The sequence below is a fragment of the Hypanus sabinus genome, chromosome 17 (assembly GCF_030144855.1).
Source record: "Hypanus sabinus isolate sHypSab1 chromosome 17, sHypSab1.hap1, whole genome shotgun sequence".
Classification (NCBI taxonomy): Eukaryota; Metazoa; Chordata; class Chondrichthyes; order Myliobatiformes; family Dasyatidae; genus Hypanus; species Hypanus sabinus.
Window position 1 is genome coordinate 24,274,552 of NC_082722.1, and position 12,900 is coordinate 24,287,451.

At 44.9% G+C, this 12,900-nt stretch overlaps 1 protein-coding gene across 2 annotated transcripts in view; it reads left to right on the forward strand.

Moving 5' to 3' along the window:
• The window catches only part of nlrc5 (NLR family, CARD domain containing 5), a 244,692-nt gene that overhangs the window by 77,646 nt on the left and 154,146 nt on the right, over nucleotides 1–12,900 (forward strand). For both annotated transcript variants that reach the window (XM_059992681.1, XM_059992682.1), the window contains one exon: nucleotides 12,099–12,182. In XM_059992681.1, the coding sequence (XP_059848664.1) occupies nucleotides 12,099–12,182 (84 nt within the window). The remainder of the gene's footprint in view (nucleotides 1–12,098; nucleotides 12,183–12,900) is intronic.

A 12,900-nucleotide genomic window follows, 5' to 3' on the forward strand; every position in this document is an offset into this window, starting at 1 on the left:
GAAGCCTTCTCAGTGAAAACACAAGAAGATGTTTTGCTTTCAGTGGTGTACTTCAGCGGGAAGTAATAGGACTTCCCGCCAATGTTGTTCCCTGATGGTGTGCGCATAGAATAGCGCAACACAGGAATCAGTAATCAACTAAACTTCCCCTTTCTGCCGATATCCTTCCATTTCCTCCTTATGCATGTGTCTATCTAGGAGCCTCTATTGTATTTGTCTCTACCAACACACCAGGCAGTGCATTGCACCCACCCACCACGTTCTGTGCCCTGCACATCTCCTCTCACCTTAAACGCACGTGTTCCGGTACTAGACATTTCCATCCTGGGAAAGGATACGGGTTGTTTACTCACTGTGAACAGGGTAACAACAGACAGTGGTGCCAAGATAACAATCTCTCCCTCGATATCCACAAAACAAAAGAACTGATTGTGGCCTATAGGAGGAACGGAGACAGACTCGCCCCAATCAACATCAACAGGTCTGCAGTTTCAAGTATACACATCACCAAGGAGTTCACCTGGACTGTAAAAGCACAGCAGTGTCTCTTCCACCTGTTACATATCCCGTAACTGGATAACTTACCAGCAAAGATAGAGAGGTCCGTTGAAGTCTGATGCTACTATTTTCAAACGTTTTTATTTATAAAGGGGCACAAAAGTAAGGTTAATACAAACATTCAGATAATGCACGTCGTCAATACTCAATCTAAAGCACGGGTATAGTAATAATCATCATTAAGAAGTAATCTCAGCTGTTGTCTAGGGGATAATATTTTGTCCGTTGGAAATATAAAAGTCACTCAGAAGTTTGCAGACTTTAGCCTTTCGGGGAATCGCTGGGTTTCACGTGCTTTAGAGGGATCGGTGAAAAACGGAAAAACTTGCCCAGGTCTTTATGAAGCCACTTCGTAAAATCAGGGGAGCGTTGTTTCCCCGTTGTTAGTTCGAAGTCCTTCTCGGTGTTATCAGCCACCCGCTCCCCAGGCAAAGAAGTTAGGAGTGCACGTGGCATTGAGTGGCTTCCAGCCACGGGAGCACTGAGCGAGGGTCTCCTTCTGGTGCGTCGCTGGGGTACTGCCTCCTGCAGTCCTCTTTTATCTTGACTTGCAGAGTTGTAGATGTCCATCAAAGTAGGGTGATGCAATCCCCACCCCCACATTGCCCAAGGATGTCCATATCCATGGTAGCTGTCACGTAGCAGGGACATGCACGTCACACAGGTGCCTCTAAGAACAATGGCCAAAACTGTTGCATTGTCTCTCACTTCCGAGACCCGAATTAATAGCGATCTTGCGATTCTCCGGAAGCAGGGGGCTGCTCCCGCTCCTTCGGCCCCTCAGAGCTGTGGTACATTCATAACACACCTCAAGCAGCCGAAGAGGTTCGACATGAGCCCCCGAATCATAGAAAACATAGAAAACCAACAGCACAATACAGGCCTTTCGGCCCACAAAGCTGTGCTGTACATGTCCCTACCTTAGAAATCACTAAGCTTATCTAAGACCTTCTATTTTTCTAAACTCCATGTAACTATCCAAAAGTCTCTTAAAAGACCCTATTGTGTCCGCCTCCACCACCGTTGCTGGTAGCCCATTCCACGCATTCACCACTGTCTGAGTAAACTTACCCCTGACATCTCCTCTGTGCCTACTTCCAAGCACCTTAAAACTCTTGTGGCAACCATTCCAGCCCTGGGAAAAAGCCTCTGACTATTCACACGATCAATGCCTCGCATCATCTTATACACTTCTATCAGGTCACCTCTCATCCTCCATCGTTTCAAGGAGAAAAGGTTGAGTTCACTCAACTTATTCTCATAAGGCATACTCCCCAATCCAGGTAACATCCTTGTAAATCTCCTCTGCACCCTTTCTATGGCTTCCACATCCTTCCTGTAGTAAGGCAACCAGAACTGAGCACAGTACTCATACCAGGGTCCTATATAGCTGCAACATTACCTCTTGGCTCCTAAATTCAATTCCACGATTGATGAAGGCCAATACACTGTACACCTTCTTAACCACAGAGTCAAACTACGCAGCTGCTTTGAGTGTCCTATGGACTCGGACCCCAAAACCCCTCTGATCCTCCACACTGCCAAGAGTCTTACCATTAATACTATATTCTGCCATCATATTTGACCTACCAAAATGAACCACTTCACACTTATCTGGGTTAAACACCATCTGCCCCTTCTCATCCCAGTTTTGCATCCTATCAATGTCCCACTGCCTCTCAGGATCTTCTCCACAAGACTCACTGGTCTATAATTTCTACTCCCTTTCTTGAATATAAGAACAACATCCACAACCCTCCGATCCTCTGGAACCTCTCTAGTCCCCATTGATGATGCAAAAATCATCACCAGAGGCTCAGCAATCTCCTCCTTCATCTCCCACAGTAGCCTGGGGTACATCTCATCAGGTCCTGCCAACTTTTCCAACTTGATGCTTTCCAAAAGCTCCTGCACATTCTCTTTCTTAATATCTACATGCTCAAGCTTTTCAGTCCACTGTAAGTCATCCCTACAACGGCCAAGATCCTTTTCCATAGTGAATACTGAAGCAAAGTACTCATTAAGTACCTCTGCTCTCTCTTCTGGTTCCATACACACTTTTCCACTGTCACACTTGATTGGTCCTATTCTTTCACATCTTATCCTCTTGCCCTTCACATACTTGTAGAATGCCTTTGGGTTTTCCTTAATCTTGTCTGCCAAGGGTTTCTCATGGCCCCTTCTGGCTCTCCGAATTTCTTCCTTAAGCTCCCTCCTGCTAGCCTTATAATCTTCTAGACCTCCATCATTACCTAGTTTTTTGAACCTTTCATCAGCTCTTCTTTAATTCTTGACTAAATTCACAACAGCCTTTGTACACACGGTTCCTGTACCCTACCATCCTTTACCTGTCTCATTGGAACGTACCTATGCAGAACCCCCCTGCAAATATCCCCTGAACATTTGCCACATTTGGTCCCTACATTTCCCTGAGAACATCTGTTCCCAATTTATGCTTCTAAGTTCCTGCCTGATAGCCTCATATTTTTCTTTATTCCAATTAAATGTTTCCCTAACTTGTCTGTTCCTATCCCTCTGCAATACTCTGGTAAAGGAGATAGAATTGTGATCACTATCTCCAAAATGTTCTCCCACTGAGAGACCTCACACCTGACCAGGTTCATTTCCCAATACCAGATCAAATACAGCCTCTCCTCTTGTAGGCTTATCTACATATTGTGTCAAGAAACCTTCCTGAACACACCTAACAAACTCCACCCCATTTAAACCCCTTGCTCTAGGGAGATGCCAATCAATATTTGGGAAATTAAAATCTCCCATCATGACAACTCTGTTAATATTACACCTTTCCAGGATCTGTTTCCCCATCTGCTCCTTGATATCCCTGTTACTACTGAGTGGCCTATAAAAAACACCCAGTAAAGTTATTAACCCCTTCCTGTTCCTAATCTCCACCCACAGAGACTCCGTAGACAATCCCTCCATGGCGTCCACCTTTTCTGCAGCCGTGACACTATCTCTGACATGCCCCCACCTCCTTTGCCTCCCTCCCTGTCCTTTCTGAAACATCTAAAACCTGGCACTTGAAGTAACCATTCCTGCCCCTGAGCCATCCAAGTCTCTGTAACAGCCACCACATCATATCTCCAAGTACTGATCCACACTCTAAGCTCATCCACTTTGTTCACAACACTCCTTGCATTAAAATAGACACATCTCAAACCTTGGAGAAGGGATTTGCTGAGACCTATCACCTGCCTATCCTCCCTCTCGCACTGCCTCCAAGCTCTCTCTATTTGTGAGCCAACCACCTCTTCCCCAGCCTCTTCAGTTCGGTTCCCACCCCCCAACAATTCTAGTTTAAACTCTCCCCAGTAGCCTTAGCAAACCTCCCCGCCAGGATATGGTCCCCCTGAGATTCAAGTGCAATCCGTCCTTTTTGTACAGGTCATACCTGCCCCAAAAGAGGTCCCAATGATTCAGAAATCTGAATCCCTGCCCCCTGCTCCAATCCCTCAGCCACGCATTTATCCTCCACCTCATCCTATTCCTATCTTTACTGTCGCGTGGCATAGGCAGTAATCCCGAGATTACTACCTTTGCAGTCCTGCTTCTCAACTTTCTAACTCCCCGTAGTCTTTTTTCAGGACCTCTTCCCTTTTCCTACCTGTGTCATTGGTACCAATATGTACCACAACCTCTGGCTGTTCTCCCTCCCACTGCAGGATATCTTGGACACAATCTGAAACATCCTGGATGCTGGCACCTGGGAGGCAAACTACCATCCGAGATTCTTTCCTGCATCCACAGAATCACCTGTCTGAACCCCTGACTATAGAGTCCCCGATCACTGCTGCCTTCCTCTTCCTTTCCCTATCCTTCTGAGCCACAGGGCCAGACTCTGTGCCAGAGGCATGGCCACTGTTGCTTACCCCAGGAAGGCTGTACCCCCCCCCCCCACCTGTACTCAAACAGGAGTACTAATGTCAAGGGATACAGCCACAGGGGTACTCATCAGTACCTGACTCTCCCCTTTCCCACTTGTCTGTCTCCCGTGGTCTGTCCTGGTGTGACCACATGCCTAAAACTCCTTTCTGTGACCTCCTCGCTCTCCCTGACAGGCAAAGGTCATCAAGCTGCATCTCCAGTTCCCTAACTCGGACCCTCAGGAGCCTGGTTCAGATATGGCCGTCCGGGAGACTGGGAGACTCCAGGACCTCCCACATCTGACACCGAGCACAGAAAACTAGCCTCACACACATACTTCCTCCTTTCCACAAATAACACAGGTAAACCTACCTCGCCCTGTCCTGTTACCACCTAAGCCCGTTGAGCCAAAGTCCTGTCACTCTGCTGCCTGCTGGATATGGCGGTCTTTTTAAACCATTTGCGTTCTACTGGCTGACGTCACGCACCTGTGCAGTCTCGCCTCTCTTTTACCCCGAGTAGTAAAGCTGCCTTTGCTCCAGAAATCAGCCGTTCACTGAAGACCTCTGCAGGGCACCATTGAGAGCAACCTGACTGGCCGTATCACTGCCTGGTACAGGAACTGCACCAACCTTGATCAATGGGCACTACAGAGAGTGGTACGGACATCCCAGCACATCTGGATGTGAACTTCCCTCCATTGAGGACATTTACAGCAGCAGGTGTGTAAAGAAGGCCTGGAGGATCATCAGGGACAGCAGTCACCCCGACCATAAACTGGTTCAGCTGCTTCCGGCTGGGAAATGGCACTGTGGCATGAACACCCGGACCAACAGGCTTTGGGACAGTTTCTTTCTGCATGCCATTAGACTTATAACTCACAGGTCTGTACATTGCGACAGAGTCATAACGTAAACATTTTTACTCCCTCACTTCATGGGATGGATGTAAGATTTAAATAAATTCAACTTAATATCTATGCCGCTCATAATCTTATAAGTCGCTATCAGATATTTCAAGCTCAGCCTATGCCGGTCCAGAGAAAACACCCATCGTTTGTCCAACCTCTCCTTATAGCACATGCCCTCTAACCCTGGTAGCATCCTGGTAAACCTCTCCTACATCCTTTCTAAACATTTGACAGACTTCCTTTAATGGGTGACCAGAACTGAATTCAGCACTCCAGATGGGGTCTAACTAAAGTTTTATAAGACCGCAAGCTGATCCCAACTCCTGAACTCAGTTCCTTGACTTACGAAGGCAAGCATGCCTTTGGCCTCTTATCTACCCTATTAACCTGCGTAGCCACTTGCAGGGAGCTACGGACTTGGATTGGAAGATCCCACTGCACATCAGCACTAATAAGGGTCTTGCCATTTACAGAGTACTCCCCCTTTACATTTAAAGCTTTACTTTTGGCCGGGTTAAATCCCATTTGTCATTTCTCCACTCGTAACTGAACTGTATCTGGCTGTATACTTTGAACTATTCACAACAGCACCAATCTTTGTATCATCTGCAAACCAATCTCTGTTTATGAGACAAATAGCTGAAGTCCCATTATGTATCCCTGAGGAACACCACTAGTCTGAGGCCTTACACCTGAATAAGTCACTCTCTGTTTTCAAGTCAAGTCAAGTGACTTTCATTGTCAATGGGCAAACTAATTCAGCATGGATCCCATGAATCTTAATCTTCTTGATGAGTCTCCCATGAGTTACCTTGTCAAATGCTTTGCTAAAATTCATGTGGACAGCATCTACAGCTTTACCTTTATCATTCACCGTCATCATGTCCTTGAAAAAACTCATGATTTGCTCCCTCAAAACCATGCTGTCTGTCTCAAATTAGGCTAATTAGGCAAATTAGGCTAATCCCCAATTGTTCGTAAATCCTATTCCTAGGAATCCTCTCCAATAGCTTCCCTATTACTGATGTAAGGCTCATTGCTCTACAGTTTCCAGGATTATCCCGAACTCCGTTTTTGAATAATGGAGCAGCATTAATTACTTGCCAGTCCACCCAGAGCTTTGCCTATGGCTGGAGAGGTCACAAAGATATTGCTCAAGGCCATAGCAATCTCACCTCTTCCTCTCTAATTAACGGTGTATATGCCATTGGGCCCTTGACACTTAATCACCTTAATGTTCTTGAAGAGATTCAGTGCTTCCTCCTACTTTATCTTGATTTGCCTGATCAAATTAGTATGGTGTGCACTGATCTCCCTACCCTCCATGTCTTTCTCCTTGATAAATACTGATGCAAAGTACTCATTTAAGACCTCGCCCATTTCTTTTGCCTCCATGCACATTCCCCCTGCCCCTTTATTGTTTTAGTAGTCTTACCCTCTCTGGGTAATAATAGGCCTCCATTAGTCTCGCCTTGGATTTGCACCTTAGAAAGTTTCCAGGGCACATGCCTGGGCAGGGTTGTATGGGAGACTGGCGGTTGCCCATCCTGCAAGTCTCCCCTCTCCACGCCACTGTTGTTGTCTAGGGCTGATACAGCTTGGCACCGGTCTCATTGCAGAGCAATCCTTAGTGCCTTGCTCAAGGATACAACATGATGCCTTGGCTGAGGCCCGAACTAGCGACCTTTAGATCTCTAGACCAACACCTTAACCACTTGGCCACGCGCCAACACAATACTATCCTCTCTGGAGGTTTTCTCTTTTTTGATATATGAATACAATGCTGTGGGATTCTTCATAATCTGATTTGCCAAAGACATTTCATGGCCCCTTCTGCTTTTGTTAATACCTTCTTGAGTCCTTTTCTGGCTTCTTTATAATCTTCAAGGGCTCTGTTGATCTTAATCTCCCTCCTGCCATCTGGGAAAAGGCTCCGAAGCATTTGGGCTCTCATGACCAGACTGTGTACAGTTTCTTCCCCCAAGCTATCAGACTCCTCAATACCTGAAGCCTGGACTGACACCTTGCCCTACTGTCCTGTTTATTATTTATTGTAATGCCTGCACTGTCTTGTGCACTTTATGCAGTCCTGGGTAGGTCTGTAGTCTAATGTAGCTTTCTCTGTGTTTTTTTTTATTACGTAGTTCAGTCTAGTTCTTTGCACTGTGTCATGTAACACCATGGTCCTGAAAAACATTGTCTCATTTCTACTATGCGCTGTACCAGCAGTTATGGTCGAAATGACAGTAAAACTTGATTTGACTTGACTGGATTTGACTAATTCCTAAATCTTACGCATCCCTTTTCTTCTTGACTGAATTCACCAACTCTCTTGACTTACTATCCTTGTCCTTCTTCCTTGCTGGAACACATCTGCACTGTACTCCATTGAGCTGGTCTTTGTATGCTTTCCACGTGGAGTTGCTTATAAAAGCTGAAATTAATTCACCCTAGTTCATTCCTAACAGTCTTGCAATTTGCCCTGCCGCAATCTAACGTTCTTCTGGAAAGAGCGTACTTATCCTTATCTATAGCTATCTTAAAACTATAGAAGTTGTGGTCACTGTTCCATAACTGTTTGCCCACTGGTGGTCACCATCTATCTGTACCTTAAATGTGACCATCTCAGTAAAAGTCTCATTAGTGAAACTCTTCCACAATGATCTGGAAGTATCTCCAGTTCCTTGAACTGGCCTGTCAAGAGCTGCATCTGGGCACACCTCCCATAGATGCAGTCATCAGGCAAATGGTGAGTTCTCAAACCTTGCAGGAGGAGCATTTCACTCCCCTAACTGCCACCCCACCTACATTGAATGAAGATTTAAGGATGAACAACAAAATCAAACATCTCCTATTCTTACCTGTGCCCTCTCACTGAAGCCCTTTAAACAGCTGCTCTCACTACTCAGCCACTTGACGCCGAAGCCTCGGCTCCCCACTCCTACAATGGCCCATTCCAGCTATAGCTGCTCTGCTTGACCCTAGCTTATTTTTAGTGGCTGTGCAACTACGCAAAGGAGCCAGGAGAGTAACAAGTAAGTGGCAGTGGAAAGTCCGAGCTCCAGCCTCTGAATCCCCTCCTGACCGGATGACCACTGCACAGGCTTTGGATGAACTTCTGTTAAATGGCAGCATATCACACTCCCACCCATCAGAGCTCGAGCTTGCGCACGCTGCTGCTGATTCCATACCGGCAGGCACATCATCCAGAGCCTGCGGCTTCAGAGAATTATCCCTTCTTCCTCATACAACAAGGTAGCTAGTGGTTACAGGGAGAAGCAGGGAACAGTCGTGGCAGCATCAGCTCATCCTCATATTGGTAGCACACTCAATCTGAGCATCTGATGTTATAGTATTCTTGTGCAATCGTGAGGCTCACATTGCAGACCGCTGATCGTCTTCCTCCTCTCATCCTACCATGTCTTCAGAATTATGTCAAATAGCAGAACCTAGAGAAGAGAGAGAGAGTAAAGGCATAGGACCAGAATAACACAGATCAGAATGATACATGATGCGTACTGTCAGTAGCAGGGCATGTTGTCATTGGATAAATACGAAGGAGGTATTGGCATGGCATTGCAATTACTGTTCCATGGGAAGACTCCTATCACTGGCCCTTGCCCAAGGATAAGGCATGTAGCACAATGGCAATATGGAGTCAAGAACCAAGCACTCCTGCCGACCATCAAGATCCCATCTGTGCTGAAATGTTGGATAAGAAGACCAGAGATTGGTAAATTGGATGGCGTCAGTGAAGGGAGTGAGGTGATATTGAAGTGCAGCTCACAGCCATTTCTCTGGTGCTGTAGCACACCAGCTTTGTAGTGCACGTGCACACACACACACACACACACACACACACACACACACACACACACACACACACACACACACTAACCCCACTGTTGATCTGGCCCACTTTCCCTGAGTGCCTCATAGAATTTAATTCCGGTAAGTCCCCTTAAAGGCAGTGACAGTGTGGTTGCAGAAGAACTTGACTGATATTTTTGGGCAACATTTTGACCTGTAAGTTATCCAAGACTGACACAGCGTAGCGCCTTCAGATTTCTGAAGCTGCTTGGTGGAGGAAATGAAGAGGAGGGGATTCCAGTAAGCATTTGGGCCAATGGGGTCAAAGGTCTTACACAGAGCCTGCTTTGCATGGAGTCTGGGAAACCGTCCTTTCCACTGTGACATTGCCAGTGCCTTCTGTTATCTATGAGACCAGCTACCATCCAGGTAACTTCCCACTGTGGTGCTGAGCACTCCAAACCTTGCTGCACTTCTAGTTAAACTGTTCTAACATGGTTATAATGACATCTACCCTATAAGGTGAAAAATAGATGGAGTACCCCCTGTTCACAAAAAACATTGTGGCTACTTGCCGCTCATTGAGTCCGTGGTCAATCATCAGTAAAGTGATGGAAACTTGTCATCCACAATGATACCTAGCAGCAGTTTTTCACCAATAACCTCCGAATGAATTCCCCATTTGAACTTTGCCAGAATCACTGAACTCCAGATGACCATAGCTTTAGTAGAAGCATTTCCAAAGAGTTCAATTCCAGAGGCAAGGTGAGAATGAGGGCCTCTGATATCATTTGATTAATTTTGGCAACAAGGTAATAAAATTCAACTCAATGACTGTCATAGAGAGAACACTCCAGTTGTGTAAAAGATGATTATTTGAGGTGAATCATCCCCGCTGTAAGCTCCTTGGAGCAATGTCCTTGGCCCAACCATTTTCAGTGGAGCCTATTTCATCACCCCCCCACCCCCCCAGAACTGTTATCTTTTAAATGGTTGTCTAGGAGTGTCAGCTATTGAGGCAGTTGCCACAGGACACCCAGTGTTTGTAGAAGAAGTATTTAGGTGATTGGTCCTGTCATATTTCTGGGCAGTGTTGATCCCCCAAGATGTTGAAAGTGATTCTGGTGATTCTAATACTGTTGAATGTCAAGTATAAATTACTGGGCTCTCTTTTGTTGGAGGTGATCATTCATTTATTGATCAGTTCAGGCTGCTGCTAGTTTAGTTTTCCCAATCAACCACTCTAATTCCACTCATTCCCACTTCCCACTTCCATCTTCATGGGTGCAAACTAGTTGTTCTATTTGGATGAACATACAGTCTTCATTGGTTATGTGAGTATCAGATCAAAATCACACCAGCAGAAAGGTTCAGACACTGACATCGACTGTCCTGGTTGTTCGCAGTGACCCTATTCTGTACGAGCTGTTTTTTCCCTTGCAGCTTTTGCTTTAATATGTAAATAAAATAATTGACCCAAGCTGTGACTTTCCTACTTGTTGGGTTGCTTGGCCTGACTGTACAATGCCGGCATCAAGGAATGATGGAGGATGGTTCCATGGGCTTCACCACAGCAGCAAGTTAGTTGGCCTTGTAAATAAAAATGACCATTTAACCATTCAGCATCTCGCCCAAGTTTCTGATTTTGAAACGTGCTCTCAAGCTTATTGGGTGGTGGGAGGGGGGCTTTGATGTAGCTATCATTCATTCTTTGGGGTTTTGTGGATAACTGTGAAGAATAAGAATTTCAAGTTGTATATTATATACATTCTCTGACATTAAATGAACCCAAATGAAATGAATAAATGGTACCGTAACTGCTATAGTGGCAGAAGCTTGTCACTTCCTGCCATTGTCTGTAAGGACAATTCTCCCCGTATTCTCCCCGTGACTGCGTGAGTTTCCTCGGGCGCTCTGGTTTTCTCTCACATTCCAAAGATACACATATCAGTAGCTTAATTGGTCACGTGGCTATAATTGGGCTTGTTGGGCCTGAAGTGCCTGCTACTGTACTGTACCTCTGAAAAATAAATTCATTGTTACCGTATTAATGTGGGACACTTTGCAGCAAAGTTATGCAAATAGGTTGTGTTCATCAGGTAATCAATTTTATTTATGACATTAACTGAGGGATAAATAGCAGCGAGACTCAAATGTTCTTTGGTAAATGGGATTTTTTATGTCTACCTGGGAGGGACCTTTGACCAAATATCTCATGGGACAACCCAGACCTCTGGTATACTGTCATGGTATGGAATGGAAAGGTCTACTAGAAGTGGTGGATACAGCCGAGTCAATCACAGGCAAAGCTTTCCATGCCACTGAGCACATGCTGCCATCAGGAAGGAGGTACAAGAGCCTCAGGTCCCACACCATCAGGTTCAGGAACAGTTCTTGCCCTTCAATCATCAGGCTCCCGAACCAACATGGATAACTTCACTCACCTCAATACCGAACTGATTCTGTAATCTATAGACTGTCTACCAAGAACAATATAACTCATGATCTCAGTATTATTTACTTATCTATTTGCTCGCTTGTTATTATTTCATTTTACTTGCACAGTTCGTCTTGTATGTTGGTTGTTTATCAGTCTTTGAGTATAGTTTTTCATTGATTCTTTTGTATTTCTTTGTTCTACTGTGAATATCTGCAAGAAAATGAATCCCGAAGCAATATATAGTGGCATAAACGTAGTTAATAAATTTACTCTGAACTCTGAAGAAGTTTAGGCATTGATTATGTATAACTGCAGTGGGACTTGAATTGATAATCTTCTGACTGAAAGTTAAGGTTGCCAGCAGCTGATGCATGGCTGATACTGCAAGAAATTGGGCAACAGTTGGTTTTGAGGAGGTGGGGAAAACAGTTGTATTAAAAGATTTGTTAGTTTTCTGAAGTCCTAAATGCATGTTGTATGCTTCCTCTACAGTCTAATGAACTGCAAACTAAAAGAGCAGCATGTACAATCTCTCTGCCAAATCTTGCAGCACTGTCCTCAACTGGCATGTCTCGAGTAAGTTGAACATCTTCTTTGTAATGCATTGAAACAGAAAGTACTCTTGCACCCAAAGATTTAAAACAATTTGAACAATGTAAGCACCAGGCCAGATTGGAAAGGTCAAGTACAGGCTGAATCGAGGCAGTGGGTCCTAGACCCAAGAGCCCAGGACCCACTCTTTGGCTGATTTAAGCATCAGGTCAGATTTAAAAGCACAGGGTGTTGAGGCCAGAGGAGAGGGACAGTCCAGTGTTCAGTTCACTGCTCATTAGGTTTACTCATATCTGCATTGAACTGAGGGTGTGGCCTGCAATTAATGGATTCCTTATTCGGCTGTGACTGGCTTTGTGTCTGTAAACTCACTTTTGTGAAGTTAATTCTGAATGTTATTTACTTACTTCAATCGCTTGCACGGTTTGTTTTTTTTCTGCACATTGGGTGTTTGACGGTCTTTGTTTTTATGGTTTCTATTGAATTTGTTTGTTTTGAAGCTGCCTGTAAGGAGACAAATCTCAAGCTTGTGCATGCTATCTTTGATAACAAATGTACTTTGAACTTTTGAGCTTACTGCCAGTGATTTGTGCAGACAAGAGCAGATTCAGATCAAAGTTCATTTCTCCCAACAGATCTACTGTTAAAACTTCCTTTTGAAACATTTGCAAATTTGATTCACAAAACAGCCAATATTTCTTCTGAAGTATGTAAAAAATACGTGTAACAATCTGGCACTTTT